Raw genomic sequence first — 26,366 nt, 5'->3', positions numbered from 1 at the left:
CAGGAATTAGTTTAAATGAGCTTTCATCAGCATATCTAAAATATAAATTCCTGGTTTCCTAATCAATCTTCAATTACTTTATTTCACTTTTGGACCATATTCCACCAGGAAATTTTTCAGGAAAAAGTTGTTAGGCCGTGTTACCATCTGTACCAGGAACAGCATATGGGATAGCAGAGCTGTTGGCAACCTGTGAACAACTTGCCATGTACATTTTCAGGTAATTAATTTGCAGCATATATATGCACGTATATGCATATGTTCTGTCTGTCTTTGCACTCAAGTGCACTTTTAGTGCCTCCTATATTGGAAAACCTGGGAGAAACCCAAGCTGCAGCTCACAGATCAGATGAGTCACCTAGCCATGGGCTTGCTCTCTATCACCCTTTTTCAGCAGGACCCTTCATCTATAGACCAAAATACACCACCAGCCACATCAAAACTTCCTGTTTCAGCTAACAAGTAGCTATTATTCTCTCTCCCAGTGACCAACCTCTTTGACCTATGAACACTTACTACACAATCAGACCCCAGATTTTCTTTTCCCATCCACAGGAACATAGGACAGAAATGATCACTTGTGGTTTATCTCATGCTTCTGTCATATACTGGGGAGGCATGTGGCATTTATCCCTCAAAGTCCTCAGTAAAATGTGTGGCCTGTGCCAGGTGAAAATTTGTGCAGTATTCCTACATGCAGATCCCTGCTGTATCCATGCCAGGAATCATCACCCATTAAACAAGCTGTGTCAGCATAAAGCCTCGAATGCTAAAGTGATATCTGAAACAGAATTTAACAGTTAAAGTGTTTCTGAATGTGATGCTGGCATTCACCATTTCTAACCAGAAGTCTAAGTACTGAGGCAAATTTTTGAAAAGTATGGCTGGCTGGATATTTTGATGACTGCAGGTATGGTTTCAAGACCTGTTTTCTGTTCCTAACAACTGCCTTGTCTTAAAACAGATATATAGCAAGTTGTTTGGAAATATAGAGATATTTTCACTTGTGTGAACTGGGTCAAAGCCTGAAAAAGTAAATAAGGTAATTTTTTTTTCCTTAATAAGGTAGTGTGAGTATAGCATGGGAAAGTTTCGAGTCATTTTGCTCATCCTTTAGACTCCGAAGAAGTTTACAAAATTTTGTTTAGCTTTCTCAATGTGATCTGTTCAACTGCCTCTGCCTTGTGCATTTTTCCTGTTTATAAATTGCCCATTATCTTACTTTTTCCTTTTAATGACCACATAGTGCCAATTAGTAGGGAATTTAAATACAAAACCAAAACAAACTCTGACAGCAGCCAAGTCATGCTCCAACTGATTTTTTTGTTTTATTCATTATGGCCATAAAAACATACCCCAATTAGTCTCTGGCAAAGTTTTTTGAGGCTATTTTACTGCGCTGTTCAAATTTCCACTCCTATCTTAGCAAGGAACAGTACTGTCCATACTAGAGAATTTTATACCCAGTATAGCTGTGCAGTTTACTAGTTTGTGCCATGACTGGAGTGTAATGGCATATTCTGCTTGAACTGCATCACAATTCAAGTAGTGCTGTAATTTTCCATCATATTTTCAGGTCTGATGTTCTCTAAAACCCTAAACCTTTCATCAAGCATAGTTTGGTGCTCACCTTAATGTATCATGTTGCAATTGTCTAATCCCCTGATTTTTCTGCCCTTCTGGGTTCTCATACATGTACCTGTTCAGATTGTCTCTGCAATTGAAGATCTTTCAGTTAAAACTGAAATATGCAACTAGTTGAAGTTCCATAATATAGAGAGAGGTCTGACTTCAGTTCAACCTTGTTAACCACTCTGGAGGTCCTTAAACTAAGCCCTGAAGATAAACTCAAACCCACCTCTCTGTCTTCTTTTAAAATACTTGCATAAGCCTCACAATCAATCTCTAGGATAAAAAAATCCCTGATTTTTCTTCCTCTAGGGCAGTAAGTCCTAAAGATGGTAGTCACATTACTCAGAAGGATACGGCTGATTGAGCAAGGTCATTTTCTGAAAAGAAGCTGTCAATTCCATTCTGTTAGTTGCCATTTATGAGCAAAATTAATACTAATTATCCCCCAAACCTCCACAACTCTAACCTTTAGTAGTCTTGGACTGCCACTGAGAAGCTAACTGCCTTTTTCATTAAGTCATCTGATCTCTCACCTAGAGAGCACACATGCTGGTGGCTTGTCACAGTAAGTCCTTGCAGAAAATTTCTTAGAGTGTTAATTTATTTTATGCTGTTTCTCTATCAGTGTAGTTCTGCCACATAGAACTTTTGCACCATTGTACAATTGTAACAGACATTGTAAGAGTCTGTGCAATGGAGATCTGCACTTGCAGCAGCAAGTATGGGGTTCTTTTGAACCACAACATCTATATTTGTTTTCAAGAAATGGAAGTGTCCACCATTTCACCCACTTCCTTTGTGTTTTCCAAAATAATATTAGAAATCAGAAAGCTCTTCCACTGCAGTCAGATTCATGGTCTATTTAAGACTGGTACAGAGAAAACCAGTACATACCTAGAGAGCTTTGAAGTTACACAGGGTGCTACTCTGCCTGCCAAGGACTGTTCTGCAGAAGAACTGGGAGGGTCAGAGATTCTCTCAACATGAGCAATCCTAGACTGAATCCATGCAGAGAGGCAGGAGGAACAGCACTAGGACACTTCTAGGAAACCTTGCAAGCAAAAAGGACAGATTGAATAAGCTGCAGGACTGGCATGCAGCCCACAGACTACAGAAGAGATCACAAGATATTACAAATTAAGGTGATTAAAGTCACCAGTGTCTTCTAGCAGGTAGTTATCACTGCTGCATGGGCACTGCCACCTGAGCATGTGCTAGGGCTTATGAAAAGACTTGCTAACAGTGAAATGCAACAATAGTCTTGACTCAAGCTTTAGGAGTCTCAGAAATGTCTACAACTGTTTTTTATTACTTTGTAAAAGAATGTTTATCTTTTGAAACTGTTAGTCTGGGCAATTACAACTCATGACAAAGAGCAGACCTGAAATCAATTGGTATGTACAAAACAGAGTGAAATTGCTTTCAAGTTACTCATAAGAATTACAAAGTCATGCATCATGAACCCTTTTTGGTGTATCCATCACATGTATACTTACAGAATTGTTTTGTTTTAGAGAAAAAAAGACAGCAAATTCTGAACCCCATTTGCCTCATATCTCTTATAATGACCACCGAAAGTTCTGGTCTGGATAACCTAAGTTCTGTGATAATCTAAGTATGTTACTAAATTAATAAGAATTTTACAGACCTACACAGTTTTATTTTTTATTATACTTGTTACACTGGAAGTGCAGAGTTTTTTTGATAGTGTTTATTGTTACTCAAGGGCACTTAAAAGCAGGATAATGCAGAGTTTATGCTAATTGCAAGGCTAGAATTTTCCAATTAAAAAATGTAGGAAGTGATTTAGTGTTGGCTATATAAATGCATTATTTCTGGTCTGAATGAACAGTTTTTCCTGTCACCTAATTGATCTAATACAGGCTGTTACGGTATAACACAATCTTAGAATCAAAAATTTCCGCAGCCCTGTGGAAACGTTGTCTCATTCACACAGCTCCAGAACTAACATCTGTCAACATGGGATGAATTAAGGTGAGAAAGAACATCCATTTCAGCTCTTTTAAGTGTGGTTACCCTACTGTTTTCTCCATTTTACTTTCAGGAAATAAAATTAGCTCTCCAGGAGGTGCTTTGCAAGTCATGTTTTGGTCAGCAGTCCCAGAAATCTCAAGAAAAATAGCAAGACAGTTACTGAAAATAGATTTTCTTAAGATGCAGGAGATACACAGAGCTTTGAAGGAAACTGTAACCACTGACAATTTATAAATCAGGACTAACAAATATATGTGAAATGATGTTGCAAGACGCACCTCTCTTAGGGCATGACGCTCCAAGGTCCAACAGGTGTTCCAGCAGAAGTGCTCTGAGTCTGTTGCCTCAGGACCGGTCAGCCTGGCTCAGTGCTACTGCTCCAGAAGTAACTCACCTCTCTGCTGACTTGCTCAGGTGTGAGCTGAGCCTGTGCTTCAAGCCTCACCTTTTATTGGCCCCCAGCCCTGCTCATGCGCAGTTGGGGCCCACCCTAATCAGGCACAGGTGGGCTTAACACAAGCTCATGCCCACTACCTGGTAATTACTGGCACCTGGTTGCCTCATTTCACTACAAAATGCAGTTTAAAGACTGGATTTATGATCATCCCTAAACCTATACCTCCAAAAAGAAATTCTCCCCAGCTGGGATGCCTTTAAGTGTTTATCTATATGTTAAAAAAGCCATGCAGTACTCTAGAACAGTTGTGCTTGCTACCTGTATAAAAGAACTTTGCTTTTATCTTCTGTGAATTTTGGGGGTGCTGAGATGCGAGCTTACATGTGAAAAACTGAAGCAGCTCAGTGACAGGCCTGCATGCAGAGTGGGTGCCCATGAGGAGTCACCATTATTTGGCCTTTGAGACCCTCCTTTGGTCACCATGACATCCACAAACAATTTCCTCTTGTAGTCCACATTGTCTCACAATCTGCAAGTAACACAGAGTGAAGGCAGAATGCTAATTCAGCCCCGAGGGCCGTTTTCTCACATTTTGAAGCCTAAGGTTGGATTCTGTCTAGGGGAGAGAGAAATAGCGGAGAAACAGGAAAGGAAATAACCCCGCTCCCTCTGGATCCTGCTCCACCAAGCTCCCTCCCCTCTCCTCAACTCCCTGTGCCCTCTCAACCCCGGACTGCCAAAAAAGGGACAGTGACAGAGAGGGACGGGACCCACGGGGTGGGAGCAGCAAGGGGGCCGGGGTAGGGTGACAGCCCAGGGCGGCCGTTAGGGCTGTTGTGGGGTGCGGGGCCTGCCCAGGCCAGCGGCTGTTCCAGGGTAGGGGTGAGGAGCGCGGGTGGGTGTGGGGCTGGGACAGGGGCACCCACCTGCTGCTGGGTGGGCCCTCACCTCAGGGGTGAGCAGGTGTCCGAGGCGGTGTGCGAGGGAGCGTCATTTGTGTCGTGAGGGGTGTGTGTGTCAAACCAGGGGCTGTCTGAGCCCCTGGGTGCCCTGCTTGCAGCAGTGTGTGACGCGTGAGGCCCTGAGTGCTTGTAGGAACACGCAGGCTTCAGTGTGGGTGTGTGTGCGAGCTGAAGTGTGGTTTACTTCAGTGGGTGTTTTTCATCCCTGTTTTTTCCTATTTCATCCCGTTCCGTGGAATTCAAGGGCAGGGAGCAGGTGGTCTGTCAGAGTACGCAGGAGCCAGTGTAATGCACAAGTGGTTATGCTCTGGGAAAAATATGTCTGTATGTAGACAGTGCTGCACGTCAATGTCTCACGAGCACTTGGGTATTTTCATGCATCTGTGTGTATGAAGGTTTGTGGAAGGATACCGGCTGTCTATCTGCAAAGCACATGCATATTTGAGTGTCAGTTTGACAGAGTATCTGAGCGTGCACCCAGGCCTGTGTTGATACATGAACAGTCTGAGGAAGCAGTTTGGGTTGTAAAGTGTGTGGTAAGAGGTGTAGAATTTGCACATACATATACTTGATGAAGTGTGGATAGCAAAATTCTTTGTATCAAGGCTAGAAAAGCATGCTGTCTGTATCACAGATACCTGAGAAAATGTGCTTCTCTGTGTTTTATCTGTATAATACTGAAAGAATGAGTTATGTGAAACTTTTATTTTAAAGTATAGAAGCTACAGGTATTTTCACGTCTGCCTCCCACAGCTACTTCACCAGACTAACAGGTATATTTGGATATTTGCCTGCACGTATCTGTTTTACCATCTTTCATTTCATTTACATATCTTTCATTTACCATCTGAGAATATATGAGCAGATATTTTTAACTGGGGAGCATGTGTAGGCTGATTGGGCAGCACAGCCTATTGCCACGTGTGTGGTGTCTGTTTTGTAGATCTAGTCTTCCAATGCCTTGACTGTTACTGCTCAGTGACAGTAGGTAACAATGAAAGATGTGTTCTTTTTCTGAAAATTTCCTGCTAATATGGCATATTTTCATCTGGTGGTTTCATATAATTAACATCATCTCCTCAGAGTCTTTAAAGAACTGGAATTAATGCTATACTAGTGACTGTCTCACTACCTGTTTTAAATTATTTGAAAACAACCTGCATTTAAAATTTTATTCCTTAATAATAATTTTAGATGAAGTATGAAACAAGAATTAGGGCAGGAGTCCTCATATTGGCCACTAAACCTCAATCTGAAGGAAGCATCCCCAGTGGGAGTGACAGGATAGTTCACTCTGGACATATTTGCTGGGTGACTAGTCGGGTATCAGTGCCAGTGGAGGTCACATTCATGGTGACACTTTCATTTTCCCCAGGACAGACTACCATCCTTACCAAGAACTTTCAAAATCCATACTCAAGTTGCTGATACAGTATTAACATTTATTGTTCAATCAAGCTCCATTTGGAAGCTGAAGTTAAAATTCATCCATGGATGTAGCTTAACTGAGATTGCTTTCCTGCCCAGTTCATAGTGAATTATCTACTAAAAAAAATTGAATATAAAAGCCATTTTTTATTAATGGCAGAATGATGAATGCATCAGGATTCAGTTTGGGAGTTTAGTTATGAAACACATATAAGTCATTCCTTTTCATGTATCCCAAAAGATAGAAAGCCTAATTTGATGTAATTAGAGCTCTTTAATCAATACATTTCTGAAATGTTCCACTGTTGGAGGAGCTGCCATCCCATCCAAGGTCCTTATGGCCTTCCTGAACACAGTAATTATAAGCCTGAAAAACTATTGAGGAAAAAAAAAAATTAAGACCACAATAGATTAAGAAACTAGATTTTATTTTAAATTCCTGTGTTATGTTTGTTTAGCAAATAAGTTGTATATTGCTCTAGAGAATACTGAAGTGAGGTGTTACCTGCCATTGTTGTAGGGGCTCCAGTTGATTTAATCTTTAAGGAAATCAGAAGGAAGTGCTGTACTGAAAACCATGTATATCAGTTTTGCACGTCACAAGTTCTTTCAAAAAGCCATTAAATGCATTTCATTGTTTGAAATGTTTTCTATAATCACAGGGAAATGGCAGGCAAGAAGAAAGATATCCAGTTCCAGGTATAAATTCTAATTACTTGAACATTTCCATAAATTAATAAATTTTTTTCTGCCCTTTTAAGATGCTAAAATGTCAATTCATTTTATTTCAGACCGTAATAACCGATGAAAACAAGTGGGATGAAATGTTGCTGTCAAAAGGTGTAGTAGGTACTAACTGCTACTATTTTCTGTTTAGTGACTCGTGAAGATGTAGTTTTTCATGCTATCATATCATATCATATCATATCATATCATATCATTTTTAATACCATATTGTCTTTTAAAGGAAGTTTATATTTATGAATTTATAAATGCATATATGTTGTTTATGTATGTTGTTTATGTATATACACTTTCTCCTATGATAAATAAATACCAGTTGCAAATCACATTATGTATTCTTTTATCCACTGTTATATACCCATCCTTAGAAAATACCTTTCTGATATGGAGTTCTGCATGCTAGAGGGCTGGGCACTTCTGTGGAGGTTTTTTCCTAAGATCTTTTAGTAAAGACTAAATTAATACTGTACAATTAATCATTCAGCATTCTCGAAAATGTGTGTTCCTTGATGTGCATTATCCCCAGTTTTCAGCTCACTCAGTCCAATAACAATGTCTCCGAGGCCTCCTAGGAATTGTATTTGGGTAGAAGGAACAAATCTGGAATGTAATCATATGTGCAAATGAGTAGCAATGGGAAAGAAATTATCATCGTCCTACCAGTAGTGGGAAAAGAAAAATAATTAAAAGGAAATTAATTAAAAGGAAATTTTAGAAATTAAAAGGAAAAGGAATATGAGAGATACGTAGTAGATTAATTATCTCAAATAAAGGAAAAAGAATATGAGAGATGTGTAGTAAATTAATTATCTCAAATAATATTGTGAAATAAGTTGTTGATGTCAAAAGTGATTGAAATAAAAGAGTAAACTGTGGTCTATCCACTGAGTACTTTGATAAATATATCACGCATGTACATGATGCATTTAATGATTAGAAGAGGACTGAAAGATGGATTTAAACACCTTCCAAGTGCTGTTCCAACATATTCATAAATATGTCTCATTTTTTAAGTTCCACGAGTAAGCTGTTTGTAATTCCGAACTATTACATTTTAGTAATAGATGTGTATCAAGCTTGGTGTGGTCCTTGCAAAGCTGTGGTGAGTTTATTCAGAAAACTGCAGACTGAGTTGGCTGAAGATGATATGTTGCATTTTGCAGTGGTAAGGATGTAAATTCTGTATGGAACTCTATTTATATTTTATTTTAAATATATATTTTTATATTTCTGCATATATAGAGCTTTCATTAGACTGCCCTTGTACTGAGTCATCAAAATTTGGCCTGGTCTCCTCTTCTTCTGTGTACCTCCTCGTATGACTTTGTTTAGAGGTAGAATAGAAATGGTAATAAATATGGAAAGAGATTTAATAGAAATGGAGCTAATATCCCATAACTTTTGTTTTCCTTTATAAGATTGCAGAAACTTTTAAAATCCAGACTAGATTATTTTTAGTTTTAAGTCTTTACATTATGAATTATCACATTTCAAATTCTAATATCCCTGAAAAATGCTGTTGCAATTTTTTCCCGAACACTTCCTTTTATTTCATTTTTAAGAATTGAAATATAAATCATTACAAAACTATAGTAACAAAAATATTCCTCTACACTGGCAGTATAATATAGGAGGTGTGTATCATATTTAAAGTAGTTAAATGTGTTTCACAGATTCTCTTCCTCCCACACGATGGCCAAGCTCATCCTTTTCCACGTTTTCCACAAAAACTTTCTATTGCCTGATCAAAGCACTTTTGCAGAAAATATATGTGTTGTTTATACACAAAAACCCAGGCATTTATGTTCAGAGTTAATCAAGTGCTTTAACAGAGCTGACCACATCACAAGGGACTTTACACAGTGGGTCATCTCCTTCATCAAGTCTGCAAAGGTCACTTCCTCGTTTCTGTATATTGTTACAACCTATGTGGGAAAGCAGGATAAGGTTTTATTTCCATGATTCGCTGTTGTAATACAAAGGGAGACCAACCCCATGTGACCAAAGCACTTTTTGATTCACCACCACCAAGTGCCATTAGGACTGCTAGTTGGATTTAAAACTGCGGTTTGGGTGTGTAACAAAGTATGTTAGACTGAAGTTTTCGTGCAGGCAAAATTATATATATATAATTTATAATTATATATAATATAATTAATATATATAATTAACATATAATATATATAATTAATATATAATTAATATATATAATTTATAATTATATATAATTATATATAATTATATATAATTTATAATTATATATAATATATATATAATTTTGCCTGCACGAAAACTTCAGTCTTGTATTTTTTTGTATTTGTATATATATTTGCATATATATACACATACAAAAAATATATTTATATATATAATATATACCATATATATAATATATTTATTTATTTATATTTATTTATTTTTAATTTATATTTATATTTATATTTATTTATTTTATAATAATATATTTATTTTATATATATTTATATATTTATATATAATATAAAAATATATAAATATAATATATATAAAATATATAAATATATAAATATATTTTTGTATATAATATATACAAAATATATATATAATATATATAATATATATAATATATATAATATATTATATATATTATATATTTATATATATAATGTATACATATATAAATATATAATATATATATATAAAAATACATAACTATATAAATATTTTTTTTTTATGTGTATATATATGCAAATGTAGACAGACATAAGTAAATAATCTTTTTCATCTGACTGAAGGCAGAGGCTGACAGCATTCCGGCACTGGAAATATTTAGGAATAGATGTGAACCTGTGTTTCTTTTTTGTGTTGTAAGTACATCACATCCATTTATTTTGATGTGTTACCTGCTTTTGCCTTATTTTTTCAGTAGGTTAAAAAGAAATACGAAGCTCTATAAATCATATGTTTAAATTTTACAACATGTAGGCTCATATAATCAAATGAGGTTTACTTGAGGTTTATTCCCATGCCTAGATCTGTGGTTCTCGGGGACAATTTTGTTGTGGCTGCTGCACATACAACCACAGAAGTCTGTGGTAGCCACAGTTTTGGTAGCTGCTTAGTGATAAATCCAAAGAAGTTTTCCAGGGTTGCCTCACATGAAGTTTTTACATGTGGCAACACTGAAATGACTATTTTATGCATGATTTCCCTCAGTGAAAAGGAGTGTAGATTTCCTGTCACCTTAAGTTTTTTAAGATAAACAGACCAAGTCAAATTTTTTACACCTGAGCAATAGTAAAAATTATGTCTTGTCTCTCACTGACAGAAACAGAAAGATTCTTCTAGGGCTCCACTGTATAACACTGCTTACTTACAAGGTGGTGGGATTTTTGACTGGGGGGTTCTGAATAGGGAACTGAATTCTGGCAACTAGGGGCTAAGAGTCACTTGGGTTTACTTCTGACTGTTTCTGTAAAAACCAGCAAGATATATCATGTTCCAAAACATAAGTTGATGTTTAAACTAAGCAGCAAAAACTCAACGAGAGTGTTATTTTCTCTTTTACAGAATGGCAAAATTATTACAGAAGTGAGAGGTGTAAATGGTCCTCTTTTAAATAAAAAAATAACAGAACTAGTGCAAGAAGAGAGAGAAATTGCAGCTGGAACGAAGACACGTGCCCAAGTACTCACAAAACAGATATCAAATATAAATTTCTACTTTTATTACACTTAGATAGTTTCTCTGAATGCTTCTGATACTGTTTACATAATGTAATAATTAGTATTTTGGGTATTAATAGCAGTAAAGTGGCATATGCAAAGGGTTTTCAAAGAAATTTCCATTTATTGGTTTAACAAAAACTCAAGAAATTTATGGATTAGTGCGTTAGTGCAAGAAATTGAGAGATGGACAAAATTTCACTAGCACACAAAAGCTTTGGTCATCTTTTTTCTTTCAGGACTAAATATTTTTTAGAAATAACTGAGGAATAATTCGTAGTACAAGTGTAGACACAGGAAGCAGTCATGTCTCATTGCATGTTTTGAGTGAAATGGAGAGAAAAGAACACATCTTACCATAAAAAAAACAAACAACTTTCAACAAACAGTAGTTCAGTTAAAAAGTCAGACTAGCCCAAGGTTTTAAAATCAATCACTTTCCTGGCTTACAGATATATTATTACAATACAATAAACGTGCCACAGAAATCTAGAAATCTGACAGCTGTGCTTGATACCTTCAGCTTCTCACTGATGATATAATTTTGCTGTGTTTGCAATTACCTTAGGTAGATGAACTTGTTTTCGTACGAGAGGAATCATCAGAAGATTCTGTTGAGGAGGAGGTACCTGAAGAAGCACCTGGAGACACTCAAGGTCAGGTTAGACAGGGCTCTGAGAATTCTGATCTAGCTGAAGATGCCCCTGCTACTACAGGGAGGTTGGAACAGATAATGTTTAAAGGCCCCTTCCAACCCCAAACTATTCTGTGATTCTGTAAGAGCATAAATTCACAATACTAGGATACAGATAAAAAAAGACTGAAAAATCTGTATGTGCTTGTGATTCTAGTGCCTATGATTTTTATCTTGAGCTGGGACCTAAATCTTTTTTACTCTTATTGTTATCTGTGGCTACTGAAGCTTCCTACAACTTCATTTATGAACAAAATATCATTTCTCAATGTTCAGATGGAATAAATTCCTCCATGTCTTCTTGATCTTGCCTTTTTCTGTGGTAGGGCATCACTGTCATGGTTTCTTTCGGTCATGCTCCTTCTCCTTTCTCTTTATTTAATCTTTATTGTGTGGTCCGAATGACATATTCCTGACCTTTAGTCTATTTTATTTTATTATTAATAATATTTATTATTAATATATATTATTATTATTATGTGTTTATTATTAATAATAATATTAATAGTAATTCCTTTAATATTTTTAGTGCTGTATATACGGAGCTTGCTAGTATGTATTCTAGTATATATAGTATATATTCTTCTATGAGAACTTTTTCTCCATCATATTACCCGAAACCACCAGTGGTTCAACAGAAATGTGAATTCCAGGGTTGGCCAAGGATAGTCCCACAATTCAACTTACTTTAATTACTGGAGTCACTCATTTTTAGGAACCACAGTTTGGGCATCCCAGCATTGAAATGGAGAAGTCTTTAGAGAAACCTACTTGCAAGTAACAGAAAATTTGGTTGTATGTTTTTTATAAATATATTCATTGACACATGTTTGGTTGTTTCCCTTTTCCAGAAGCAGTAAAATATTCTATTGGAATTATAAAACCTGATGATGTCTTAGAGGGACGTGTAGAAGAAATTAAACATAAGGTAGATCAGATCTGAAGATTCATTCATCCCATTAAGCTAAGAGGCATAGTAGCAAGATATAAGATTAAGGAGATTCTGATTTATGCCTAAGCTTTAGAACAAGACCTGTGAAGGCTTCTCTGATAGAAGCAAGATAATCTTGGCATGAAATAACATTATATTCAGATTGATACTATTACTTTAGTCTTTTATGTTAGTTGGTAAGGAATGACATTGATTCATACTGTGTCAATCAGTAACGTGTGAAATCTACAATCAAATAGTGTCCTTTTTTTCCTCTTATTGTAATGAAAACAAGAACCAGAAATTGCACTGGTAGAGTTAATTCTTCACACAGGATCTTTAAGAGCTGTAGGCACTAGTAGCCAGTGCCTCATGGAAGAGTGTGTGTGCACAGATGAGTAGGACACTATATGTGTGTAGATGGTGACATTAATTGATATGCACTGGTAATCAGAGATATATTAATACGCTAATATTTTTCAGTAGAGAAATATTTGGTCTTGTAATGAAGAGTACTGCAAGCAGGCAATGGTGCATCCAAGGATTTAGTATTTATTTAAGTCATGGGTGAATGAAAGATTCATTCTGGAATATGATGCTATAGGAATGTTAATTTCAGTTACAGGATATTCTCACTGCTTATGTTAAAAAAAAAAAAAAAAAAAAAAAAAAAAAGTCTCATAGCACTATATATTAAGATAAAATTATGCTATTTGTGAAAAATGTTGAGGCAGGGCCAGTGACCTTGGCAGGAATGAAAATCAGAGTGTTGTACAGGTTGTTTCTGCAACTACTCAACCTTGTCCAGAAAGAAAGGGGTTTCATTAAATGCAGAAACAAGGCAGACGGGTTTTGAAAGTAAATTAGCTGGAGCTGAGCAGCTGCTATTTGGCTCTGCCTTTGTATTGCCTTATGAGGTGTATACCCATATATTTCCACACTTGGCATTGTCAAGGCATTCTGGAAACACTTAGCAGCATCATACAGGCACCTAAAGAGCAGAGTGCTGGTAAACAGATTGCTATTGGCATAAGATCAGTAATGGGGCCGGGTAGTACCTTTGCTGTTTAAATATCAGTCTATGTGATAAATCTCAAAGCAGTGGACCTATGAATTTTTATATAGGACATGCGAGTGTACATCTCTTACACATACTTGAATTTAGTGCTCTAATGTAACTTAAAACTGGTAATCATAAAATATATTTTATTTTTCTTTATTTCCAAAGCCAAGTTGTTTACCCTAATATAACTATTGTTGTTGAGTGCATATTTGTATGACTGCTGTCATTTTAATATAATTTATAAAAACACTTCAGAAGTGGTTGCATGTTAATCACTTCCTATGTTTAGAATGAGTTTATTCAAAGTTAAATAAGTGATATTATTAACTACTGAATGAATACAAATACACAAATACAAATGCACTATCTTATTTATAAACATTAACTCAGTGGGCATTGTAATCCTGATTTTAGTGAAGTGCCTTAAAAAGCCAGAACATTAGTTTAGTCATATGTATGAGTTATATTCAGAGTATTTCAGAGAATTTTAAACTTAATTTAGCTCCCAAGATTAATCAAGCTTTAGTTCTACAATATCAAATGATTTTGTGTACTTCTATTTTCAAATGCCACTGAGTAATAACTGAATAATTGCAGATTAGAGACGCAGGATTTACCATTGAAGCAGAAGAGGAGAAAATGCTAACTGAAGAGCAGATCAGAGTGTTCTATGACAAAAAGAAAGAGCAGGTAAAAACAAACTAAACACCTAAACAACAGAAACAGGTAAAACTTACAACTGTTGCTATATGTGTTTGCAAATCTCTGGCTTGTGAATTTTTAATCTGTTGAAGAAATGAAGTAATGTAGATTTAGTACACAGAAAAAAGGAAATATGATCTTTCTTTCGTCCTTATCAGCTCACACAAATATGGTGTAGTAGCTGCACTCCAATTAAATACCAAAAGATTTTGTTGCTATTTCTGTTACCAGAATGTATATGACCTTTAGTCATAGCCCTAAGCATAGGTTAAGGTAGTTGCTGAAATGTAGCACAAAATCAAAATACAGTGCCATCTATATGACAATATGTATCTGTTAAGCACAGACTCTTCCAGCCAGAAAATAAACAAAGGGGTGTCATGGGAGGAACAAAAACCAGGGAAAAAGTATGCAGTGTTTGATATATGGCAGCACTACCACACCACAGCAGATCATACCAATATTATGACAAGGAGAACAATAAGATTACCATTAACTATCAGAAACAGTCCAGAAGGCCCTATGCATATTGAGAAGTCAATTATTTGCCATGCTTTAAGTGTAATTCTGAGCTGAAAAGTAATTATGTTAAAGTGGCAATATACATTACAGATTCCTGAGTGCTCAGTGAGCAAAATAATGCCTGATTTAATACTGTTCAAGCTTGCTGAAGCTCTAGAGGCTGCCTCTTATATCAAAATAGAGACTCAGGGCAATCAAACTTTCAGAAATAACTGGATGAAGAAATTGTCTTGTTTGAATAGTGAAGCTGGGTGGGTCAGGAGGGTCAAACTGAATAGCCAGATTGATTTCTCTTAACGTGAGCAAGTGCATTTTTGAAGCCTAAACAGTATAGATACTGCCCTTCTGCATGTACTAGTTGGTTTTGCACTTGCATTGATTTTGTTTCTTGACTTTTTTTGGGGTTTGTTTTTGTTGGGTTTTTTTTTGAGTTTACTCATCTTGTGCAAAACATTAAGTTTATACATAGATACTGAAAGAATTCATTTAAATATTTCATCCTCTTATTATTAAAAGAAAAGATGTATCATAAGCTATCAGATGAGAGTGACTGGTAAGGAAAAGATGTAGTCAAATATGTAAAAGGAGAGATGATACTCTAAGAAATTAATAATATTGAAGAGAATGGTGACATACAAAAAAAAAAAAAAAAAAGATTGAAAATGCACAACACCTTCAAAAGCTGATGAAAATGTATATTTATAGGGTTGAAAGTTGAAACTGAAGGAGCAAACAGAACATAGAAAAGACAATGAAAGAAAGCTCTATAAATGTCTTGCAAGTGTCTCAATGCTCTATACTTACTGCCAGCTACCTGATATTTAGTTTCAAAAATTGTATCTGGAACTATATTGCAGTTTGTTATGCCACACTATATGTGCTACTGCAAGTATAGTATTTGATCACATTAAGTTCCTAGATCATTTTTCACTCTTGTCATTACATTTTAACCTGGATTACGTTTTAAGATCTGGTACTTACTTAGTTTTACAGTATCTCCTATCTCAATTATGCTTTAGACACTTTATAATCTTGTCTCAAATGTTGGATAAAAAACTTCCCAAACAGTTTGACAGAGTTTCAAGTAACTTATGTGAATGCCTTTTTAGAACAGGAGTAATGACTTACATACAAAGGAATAGTCTCACTTCTGATAATAAATTTGGAGTTCCTGCAATTTTTAGGGGAAAATTTGTTTTTTTAGCCTGATTTTGATGATTTTGTTCAATTCATGATGAGTGGACCGTGCCACGTCTTGGTAATCACTAAAAGAGAAGCAACTGATGCTATTCCTCACTGGAAAGAACTACATAAATCGAGTGGGAGTGATGACCCTGAGGCTGACACATCAGAGAGGTAATTACCAGTGGAAATGTGTATATGTGATCTAGTTGCACTATTTGGAGCACACCATAAATCAAGACACATTTTTACAGACAGTCATGTGCCCTTGTGCACCAGGTCTTACACAGGACCACCACTAGAGATGGAATTGCAGTTCCTGTGGGAATATAGAAACTCTGTGTTCCCAGGTAAAGATGACAAGCAAAGAGAAAGTCTATTGTTTCTGAAGTAGCACTGAACAGGTTATCAGACCAATGGGAACAGTGCTACACTTCAAAGTTCCTGTACTTTTCAGTACTGTACATCTTCACTTCATACTATTTCACTCAGACAAGGTCAGTGCAGTATTGTTCACTGAGGCTGTGCACTCCTATGTATGCTGGAAAACTGTAGGTGTGACCCAGAGGAGAGCAGGGGACACCTGAGGCATGCTGTGCTCCCTAGGACCATGCTGTGAAAACCACTGAACAAGTGGCAGGGGTTTGGTTTTTCTTTTTTCCCTGAGACATACTAAAATATAGTAAGGATTTGCTGTTTCACAACTATAGTATCTTGAAATATCTTTTTGTTTCCTGTGCCAAGGATCTAGTAGAGCATTTTGAAAAAGATGGAAGCTGTATACACAGCATCAAACAGCAATGAGAATGTTCACAAATATTAATACACTGAATCAGGTTTTTTTACATAGAGAGGGATTTTCTTAAAGCAACATAAACTTAAATACTTTGTTTAAAAAAAAGTCATGATAATTTACATTTATGTTGATGCCTGCATTATCCCTTTATGCAATAATTTAGCACAAGTAGAAATACCTGCATTTTCTGTAGGTGTCCAAGAGGGACTGTGTTTACTTAGCTAAAGAAATCTTAGATGTACAGGAAAGTGACAGTGAGGAGCATATGTGTTAAAGACAGTTCTGTGATGCTCTCATTTTTATAATCATGTTGTACATGAATTAAGAAAGATGCTTTTATTGATCATTCATTATACACTGTAGACTTGTCAGTAGTAATTCTGTTTAATGAAACAGAAGCTTCTGAATAAGCTAGAAGCAAATGAGGAAAGCTGCATGGCTAGGATTTTTCTTTTATAGCACATGACAAGGCACTTTTTGAGAAGACTAATAATTGTCAAAAACATTTCTTCAGCCATGAATCTGAATTTAATAAAAGCTTAGTTTGGCATTCTAGTCTTATGCTTCACTAAACTTCAAGAAAGTACATTTTCAATAAGTCAACTGTTAACATAATTCATGCAGTGACCTAAACATTGTCTTACTTTGTGCCTCATTAGCTTGGCAGGAACCGGGGAAACTGAGGGTATCCTAAATGTATGTGATGTGCAAGACAGTTTAGAAGATGCCAGCAGGCAACTTGCTTTCTTTTTCCCAAATTTTGATATGAACAGGCCAGACTCAAGAACTGAAAAGACTCTGGCCTTAATTAGACCTACTCTCTTGAAGGAAAGACGAGGTGAGTCTTAATAGCTATATTTTCCATCTAAGATATAGAGAGTCCCATATTTAAACATTAAAAATCCTAACTCTCCTAGTGAAATGTTATTAGGTTATATTGTCTAATCTTTGTCAGGAAAATATTACATGCTTAATATTTTTGACACATAGAGGGTGTAAATGTCAACATTTCTTCTTCTGCCTGATTTTTCAAGAATGTATTTAGCCTGTATATTTGGATGGACTGTTTTTAGAGCTCTCAGAGGACCTAGCATTTTAAAAGTATAGTGTAGGGGAAGTGTTCTTCCTGCTGTAATAATGCAGCTGGTATTATCCTTGAATGGCAGGTCAAAGGTAGGTCAATGGCAAGGTGAAAAAGATCTGACCCAGGATGTTCTATGCTGCAGTGATGCTCAAGGATGGGTCTATACAGACCATGTTTTTACAGACTAAATCAGAAAATCTAACCCATTAGCATGAAGCTCCAATCAAACAAGTTTACTTTTCTTCTCAGGAATATATTTGCCTTTTTTTCCTTATATTCTAGATGCACCTTTATTTCTAACTTGGGAATCTTTGTGTTGGAAATAACTTCTATAGAGAGATCTGAATTCTACAGTTTTGACCTCTCCTTGTGTATTTATGTTGTTGATTGTTATCTAGTATGCTGCTTAGAGCCACAATTTTGCAATTCATATGAAAGTATAGAGTAGTTTTTGATTCATACTAAACACTACTTGCTTAAGCATGTGGTCTTGTAAAATTTAGTCAGATGAATATTCACCTATTCAGAATCCATAGATCTTTTTTTTTGGTGATAGCAACACATACCATATTTCTCAGTCAGAAATTCCAACTGAGTTTTCTGAAGCGAGAGAAAGCTTTAAGAATATGAGCATCAGCTTTCTGAGTGTCCAGGCAACTACTGAAACTCTCTAGCAGTTTCTTTAAATTAGTTTTCTGTGAAGATATTAATTCACCTAAAAAATTTAACGTTGTGATTGGAAAACCCATGTCATTTATTTGCAAGTGTGCAGATTGATGAATGGATGGCAATATGACATCATTCCAATATTTTAAACAGATTCTATAATTCAGACAATAAGAGAGGATGGCTTCCAAATTGCAATGCAGAAAGAAATAATCCTAACTGAAGAAGAAGCACGTGAATTTTACAAAGAGCATGAAAATGAAGACTACTTCCCAGCCCTTCTGGAACAAATGACCAGGTATGTGGAATAAAAAATGAGAGTGTAGATCTGTAAATAAGACTGAATTTTTCACAATGGATAACTATCCTGAATAGTACATGGCTATTAGGTACACACCTATCTAGTACAAGCCAAAAAGAGGATCAGACAATTGCAGATAATCAGATAATCCCCACATATAGAGGATGAACAAATCTGGTTTTTAACAATTACAAGCTACTCCATACTTCTGTATGTAGTATGCTGAAGTCAGTGGCCAGTTCCATTGATCTGGATGAAAATAGTTGAGCTCTACTCTGGAAAGTTGCATTTAAATTGTTTGTGGGACAGTTCTGAAATCTTCATCCAGGCTATGTGCTGAATTCCTTGGGGAAGAAAAATAAATTGTGCTTGGATATTGCCCTCATATGAAGCTGGGACATGGCTGGAACAAACACAAAACCTTAGGAGCTGATCAGCATTTTTATCACTAATAATGAAGACATAGTCTAATTCTACAATATTCTTGGTGTCTTGTTAACATGGTGTAACTCTGAATTTTAAATTTATATTTAAGTACCCAAAATTTTGTAAGACTGTCGCTCCTTAAATGGAGAGGAGGTTTTAAATCCTCCAGTACTAGGGCACATTTTTCTGGCCTGGACAATATATAATCTAGTTTCTTTTACAAATTAGAGAGAAATTAATATTTGATGTGCTTAATGCCAGTTTTCCCATTTTACAGTGGTCCAACTCTTGTACTTGCTCTAACAAGAGAAAATGCTATAGAACACTGGAGAAGTCGATTGGGCCCAAAGACTGTTGAAATGGCTAAGAAGGAAAATCCAGAGAGGTAATACTTACAGAAGTTAACTGCCATTCACAGCTTTCAATTTACTTTCATATTCTTCCTCTCAGTGAATAGCAGATTTCAACTGGTGTAACTACAGTGCCATCATCTGGAAGTTGATGCATCTGCAGTTTGTCTGCTGTTCTTGGAACTCTATTGCATATAGTGACTATTGCATTTTTTGAGAAATGGTAGCTAATAAACATAATGAAAAGCTGAGTTTAAAAAATAATATTGAAGCAAAAGATGATCTCTTGAGTCAGAGAAAAATCCTTGACTGTAAGAAGCACACAGAAGAATCCACCTATCCTTTTACAACACTTCTCAGATGGTCATATAAGTTACTTGGCTAAGTTGGATCTTTGTGACCCCTCATGGCATTTTTTAGGCTTTGTGGTCCACAGAAGTATTGCTATCAATTTTCTACCAATATTCTAAATTACCAATATTCTAAAAATATTGGTAATATCTCTTTTTTTTTTTCCCTTGAAATAGCATCTTCACTTCTTAGAACAGATGATTTTTTCTTAGCTTAATGAAAAATGTCCATCAGTAGTTTATTTTATATTTGACCGAGCTTCTTTTACAGTTTTCATAAATTAACATCTTAGTTCTACCTGCTTATTTTATTGTTCTAAGAAACTGCTGTGGTATCACCTTATCTGCTTTGTTTCTTTAAGCAAGAATTGTTATTGGGAACAGAACAAGTTGACAGAAAAGGAAGGTATTCATATTTCAAGTGGTTAATTAGAAAGTTGAATGTTATTTATGTAGACGATGAAGGCTTCTTACCCCTACAGAGAGATCATCAAGCACTTAGGGGCCACATCAACCTTAGTTTATAATCACTGGGTTAAGACTTACCCTTGGTTGAGAAGGACCAGGTTAGAGATCATCCAAGAAAATTGGACACCCACAAATCCATGGGCCCCAAAGAAATACACCCAAGAATGCTGAGGAAACCAGCAGATATTATTGCTAAACCACTCTCCATCATCTCTGAAAGGTCATGGAGAACAGGAGAGGTTCCTGAAGGCTGGAGGAAAATCAATATCACTCCAGTCTTCAAAAAGGATTCAGGAGACTACAGGCCAGTTAGCTTCACCTCCATCCCTGGAAAGGTGATGGAACAGCATGTTTTTGATATCATGTCTAATCAAGCGGAGCAGAAAGTTATCAGGAGTAGTCAACATGGATTCACCAAGGGGAAATCATGCTTGATCAACCTGATAATCTTCTGTGATAGCATGAATGGCTGGGTAGATGAGGGGGAAAAAGGGCATGGTTTCTAGCTGGACTTCAGCAAGGCTTTTGACACTGCCTCCCACAGCATCCCCATAGGTAATTTTAGGAAGTGTCTGTTAGATGAGTGGACAGTGAGGTGGATTAAGAACTTGCAGAGTGGCAGAACTCAGGGGGCTATAACCAGTGGCATATACTCCAGTTGGAGGCTGGTAGTTATCAGTACTCCCTGGGGTCAGAAATGGATCCAGTCTTGTTCAGGTATTCACCAGTGACCTGGAATAAGGAGCAGAGTGTATCCTCAGCAAGTTTGCTGATGTTAAAAAACTAGGAGTGGCTGAGACACCAGAAGGCTGTGCTGCCATTCAGCAAGACCTGGGCAGGTTAGAGTGTTGGGTGGATAGGGACCTAATGAAGTTCAACAAAGGCAGCTGTAGGGTCCTGCACGTGGGGAGGAATAACCCTGTGCACTAGTGTGGGTTAAGGGTTGATGCACTGGAAAGCAACCCTGCAGAGCTGAGTCCTGAGAATCCTGGTGGAGATCAAATTAACCATGTGCCTTTGTGGCAAAGCAGGGCAATGGCATCCCCAGTACATTAAGAAGAATGTGGCAGGGAGGGGAACCTGCCCCTCTAGTTTGCCCTGGTAAAGCCTCGTCTCAAAGACTGTGTCAATTTCTGAGCTCCCCAGTAGAAGAAAGACCAGGAACTACTGGAGAGAGTTCAGCAGAGGGCTACTAGGACGACTAGATGACTGGAGAGTCTAACATACGAGGAAAGGCTGAGAGACCTGGTTTGTTCGGAGTACAGAAGACTGAGAAGGGTTCTAACCAATGCTTATAAATATCTACAGGACAGGTGTCAGGAGGCTGAGGGAGCTGGGGCTGTTCAGCCTGGAGAAGAGGCGGCTCAGGGGAGACCTCATCACTCTCTACAACTCCCTGAAAGGAGGGTGTAGCCAAGTGGGGGTTGGTCTCTTTTCCCAGATGACTTTCAACAAGACAAGAGGGCACGGTCTTAAGTTGTGCCAGGGGAAGTTTAGGTTAGATATTAGAAAGAATTTCTTTACAGAGAGGGTGATCAGATATTGGAATAGGCTGCCCCGGGAAGTGGTGGATTCTCCGTCCCTGGAGATATTTAAAAAGAGCCTGGATGTGGCACTCAGTGCCATGGGCTGGTAACTGCAGCGGTAGTGGATCAAGGGTTGGACTTGATGATCTCTGAGGTCCCTTCCAACCCAGCCAGTTCTATGATTCTATGATTCTGTGAGGATGGGGCCAGACTCTTCTTGGCAGTGCCCAGAGACAAGACAAGGGGAAGCTCAAAATGTCTATTTCTTTAAGTAATTTACTCTTCAAATGACTCTTAGTTTACGTGCAAAGTATGCATTCGACGACGTACCTATTAATCAGCTGCATGGCAGCTCTACACGTGATGATGCTCAGAAGGAATTGGAGTTCTTCTTCCCTCAGGAGCACACACTGGCATTAATCAAACCTGATGCTGCAAAAAATCATAAAGGTAAGTGATCTAGGAAGTATGGATATAGATATAATTTCTACAAAATATCAGTGATGTATATGCAGTAGATTATGTCAGATGTCTTCTTTTTGTTCTCTGAAATACTTTTTTCATGCAGGAACATGCTTTTACAGGGTCTGAATAAGTCACATTGAGGTCTCAAACACCATATATCTTATGTGTATGCTGCCTCTATCTCTTCATTCACAAGAATGGTAGTGAATTGAAGAGAGAGAGTTTTTAGCTGAATTAAACTGTTTAAACACCAGGCACTTGTCCAAACTAGCCATCAGGCATCCACCTAAGTCAAAGGAGAAGGAGACTTTTCAAATTCATGTTACTTTGTTCAGACAGGTATCTCAACTGACCCAAAATGGGCCATTGCTCAATTGGATATATTCCCATCCTTGCTTTAACTTGCCATTATTCATGGGTAATAAGGAGGAAAAGTCAAAGTAAAAAGTACACTATACACAATTTGGAATCTTACCCTAAAGCTTTTTGCTGCCATTTTATTTAAGCCCTCTATCCAGAGCCTCTTCTTGACATTTGCTTTACGTCCTCACAAATTTCAGTAGTCTTTCTATAAGTTAATTCATTATTGCTCTTGTGAACTCTCCACTCTTGTAACAATTCAGACTGATTTTAGCAGGCCACCTGGTGTGTGATGTAGCATTACAGCTACACACACAGTCCACATTCTGTCCAACATGGGAAACATCAGGGAATGCTACTGGTACAGTTTATAACTATCTGGGTTTGTCACCTGCATAGAGATGGACTAGTGCAATGACAACAGTCTGTGTGTATTTTAAAGCACCACTGAAGTGTTTGCCATATTGTCCATGATTGCTTGATATTGTGTGTAGAATTTCAATAGCTATTGGTGAATTTTTTTTTTAAATCTTATATTTTCTAAAACTTTTAGAGCTTGTGTGTCTTTATGTATCTAAACTTTAAAAATTTTTTGTGTCTAAACTGTTTCAATCAATAATGAGTTTGCTTGTTCCTCTCCTAGATGACATTATGCAAAAAGTTAAAAATGCTGGATTTACTGTCTCAAAGATTAAAGAAGAAGCTTTAACTCATGAAATGGCTACAAAGTTTTACAATCAGCACAAAGGAAAACCCTTTTTTGATGACTTAGTGTCTTGTATGACTGAGTAAGTGTCTCATTATACAATATTGAGGTATGTAAGTATACATCAAACTTTGAATTTGCAGTGCCCACAGAACATGCTATACCCAAAGGACACTAAGGATTTTACCTTCTAGCACTCTTTCTAGCAGGTTTAATGGTACCAGCACTGAGTGTTCTTCCTTTCAAAGGAAGATCTAAAATTGTTTCCAAACATGGATTCTGACCATAAAAAGAGAGAGCTAATTTCTCACAGAATCCTGTTCTTTCCATGTAGGACAAATATCTTCCCCATTATGTTGTTAGTACAGCTGTTGCTGAAGCAGTATGTCTTGCCTTGCTTCAGAAATTATCAGGTGAGAATCTTTTTAGGACAAAAAGTCCGAATCCAAATAACTGATAACTGATCATCATAGCCTTTTTGGCTTTCAAATACAGGCTGTTGTCTTAAACAAGACACAGAGAAACAAATTTATAAATTCAAAATACTTAACAAAATTCAGTGCAACGCTTACCAAAACCTTTCATGGTATCTCCGAAGTCAAAACCAAGTCTACATCTCAGCACAGTGTAAGAATTTCATGATATTGATTTTACAGGGGACCATCAGTGATAATGGTCTTAACAAAGGAAAATGCTGTGGAAGAGTGGAGGCAACTAATGGGTCCAACCAATCCAGATGAGGCAAAAGAGATCTCTCCTGAATCAATTCGAGCTCAGTTTGCAAAAGATATTTTGTCTAATGCCGTTCATGGATCATCTACTAAAGAACATGCTCTGGAAACCATTGAGTACATATTTGGAGAGCTTGACATAGCTTGAAAAATTAAAACGAAATTTTTGAAAATATATTTTTGTGTCATTAGTTGCGTATGTCTACCCAACCGTCTATATTTAAGGCTACAAATATCTACCAACAAATTTTCCTCCATACTCCATCCATTTTTTATCAGCCAGTTTTTTGTTATGGGTGTTACCATATTGCAAAGCATATCAATGTAACCAGTGACACTTGCAAGAAGTTTGACTGTAAAAATTATTTGTTAATGTGAGTTTAGTAGATAGTTTTTCTTTCATCACTTAAAAGATTTATACCTTTCCAATACTTCCAGGGCTACAAGGTATTTTGTATATAACTAGCTTTAAATAAACAGGGACAAGAAAGGTCATTGAAACTTAATTAATGACAGGTCCACTATTAGGTGGATCGAGTCCTCCAGTTCAAGCAGCCTACAAAGGAGAAATGTTGAGAGGTAGTGGAGCCACTGCTACAATGTTGACAGGGAGCAGTGGCAAGTGTGGGGATGCTCCATGAGGGAGAAAGAACCATCAGCCAAGCATGACCACAGCTCAGGCTGTGCCCTTACCAGTGGTGTGCAGGCCCACAGCAACCAAGCAGAACTGGGCAGCCATGACCATTAATAATCCCATGCAAGGCAAGTAATGAGCTAGGTCCTGGACCCATTCAAGGGTCCAGTCAGCAGCAAGGGAGGTGGAGAAGGGTACCCCTACAACACAGCTCATGTAAGGATTAAGCCCAAGTGTGATCTTAAATAGGGCTTCTGGGCCTGAGAGTCAATGGTATGGATGTGCATGCCAGGTGAGACTACTCAGGGCTATTAAGGCCTATTAATTCCCCCTGGGCTTATTTTAGGTTTACACAGCTTATTAATCCTTTGCTTAAACATCATGATTACTGCCACAGGTAGGATAATAAACTAAAAGGTCCTTTTTAGTCCATTTACTTAGTTCAAATATATTACAGGCAGTAAAATATAAAGTTAGCTCTTACATAACAGTTATTCTTGATGTATACCTCCTTGCCAAACTAGTGAATTTGTATCCTGTCTTAGTCTAACTTGGCTGGCCTCCATGAAGAACACAAATATCCTTCTGGAGCTGATCTATTCTCACTTTTGCTGTCAGAGTCTGCAAAAGGTTGATATAAGGAATGACATTCAAATAAGGCCATTTACTTATGGCATTGATTGCAAGTGTGAAGTCCAGAAAGAGTGAAGTCTTTCTCACACTTTCCTGTTCCTATTGTATTTAATAAGCCTCACTGCTCTAAAGAGCTTCCTGACAAACATTTCTGCTGTGATGGGGCTTTTGTTATTATTGACATTCCTCCAGCAGAACTTGGACTGAGCGTTCTCTTCATAGCCCGTATTCACCTACAGCTGCTTTAGTGCCATGAACTCAACTTGAGGCTATCTGGCCCATAGGAAGTTGGGATTTTATGTACCACCTCAGTGAGAGGAGTTCTGAGAAGCATACTTCCGAGTTGTATGTTCTTTGGCTTGTCTTTCACCTCAAAACTCCACTAAAACAGTTCTTACTGGCATTATTTTAGCATTCTGGGTCTTTTGGGTGCTGGCACATTGAGCTTTAGGCCAAGAAGCAGTTTCAGAAAAGGCCTTACTAAGCCATTTCAGGCATATCAATTCAGCTCATTTCCCAAGATCTTTACTGGGCCTACTGGTATTTCTACCAATGGGGCAAATACAGTGTTGACAGTTTAGATGGGATTATTTTTAACAGGAGAAGAAATGCAGAAAACAGCAAAATGTATTTGTGTCTTATTAAAAGTTCTTGAAAATTCTGATGTAAGTTCCAAATCAAATGGCTTGATAGACATCATACACAGGTTTTAAGTACTGCAGAACATTTATTGAACTGGTCTTGAAGATTTAAATTAGGGGTACACTAGCTCTGCCCGTGTAAATGTGATATAATTTTATATAATGAGTTACTGGTTGTTTAGCCATCATTCTTTATCTTCCATTACATCACTCTTATGCAGTATAGCATTTTTTTCTGTTTGACTGTTAGATGTTGAAGGTTTCCATTTATCT

The 26,366-nt window shown here is 36.9% G+C and overlaps 1 protein-coding gene across 4 annotated transcripts; it reads left to right on the top strand.

Annotated features, from left to right (window-relative positions):
- The first annotated feature begins 4,845 nt into the window (after positions 1-4,845).
- On the top strand, positions 4,846-24,360 carry NME8 (NME/NM23 family member 8). Of its 4 annotated transcripts, none has more exons than XM_071736020.1 (16): positions 4,846-4,900; positions 7,077-7,113; positions 7,206-7,254; positions 8,217-8,323; positions 9,933-10,004; positions 10,708-10,824; positions 11,431-11,518; positions 12,408-12,484; positions 14,148-14,240; positions 15,979-16,130; positions 17,412-17,590; positions 18,656-18,800; positions 19,507-19,614; positions 22,222-22,373; positions 23,392-23,536; positions 24,111-24,360. In XM_071736020.1, the coding sequence occupies exons 2-16, from the start codon at positions 7,081-7,083 to the stop codon at positions 24,331-24,333; spliced, it is 1,740 nt and encodes a 579-aa protein (XP_071592121.1). In that variant the 5' UTR covers positions 4,846-4,900; positions 7,077-7,080; the 3' UTR covers positions 24,334-24,360. The 4 variants fall into 4 exon arrangements, with proteins under 4 accessions (XP_071592121.1, XP_071592118.1, XP_071592120.1 ...); XM_071736017.1 differs by having other exon boundaries at positions 7,206-7,263; XM_071736019.1 differs by having other exon boundaries at positions 4,885-4,906; positions 7,206-7,263.
- The last annotated feature ends 2,006 nt before the right edge of the window (positions 24,361-26,366 follow it).

The sequence above is a fragment of the Heliangelus exortis genome, chromosome 2 (assembly GCF_036169615.1).
Source record: "Heliangelus exortis chromosome 2, bHelExo1.hap1, whole genome shotgun sequence".
NCBI classification, from domain to species: domain Eukaryota; kingdom Metazoa; phylum Chordata; class Aves; order Apodiformes; family Trochilidae; genus Heliangelus; species Heliangelus exortis.
Note: the sequence above shows the minus strand (reverse complement) of the source record. Positions and strands in the feature narration are given on the sequence as shown.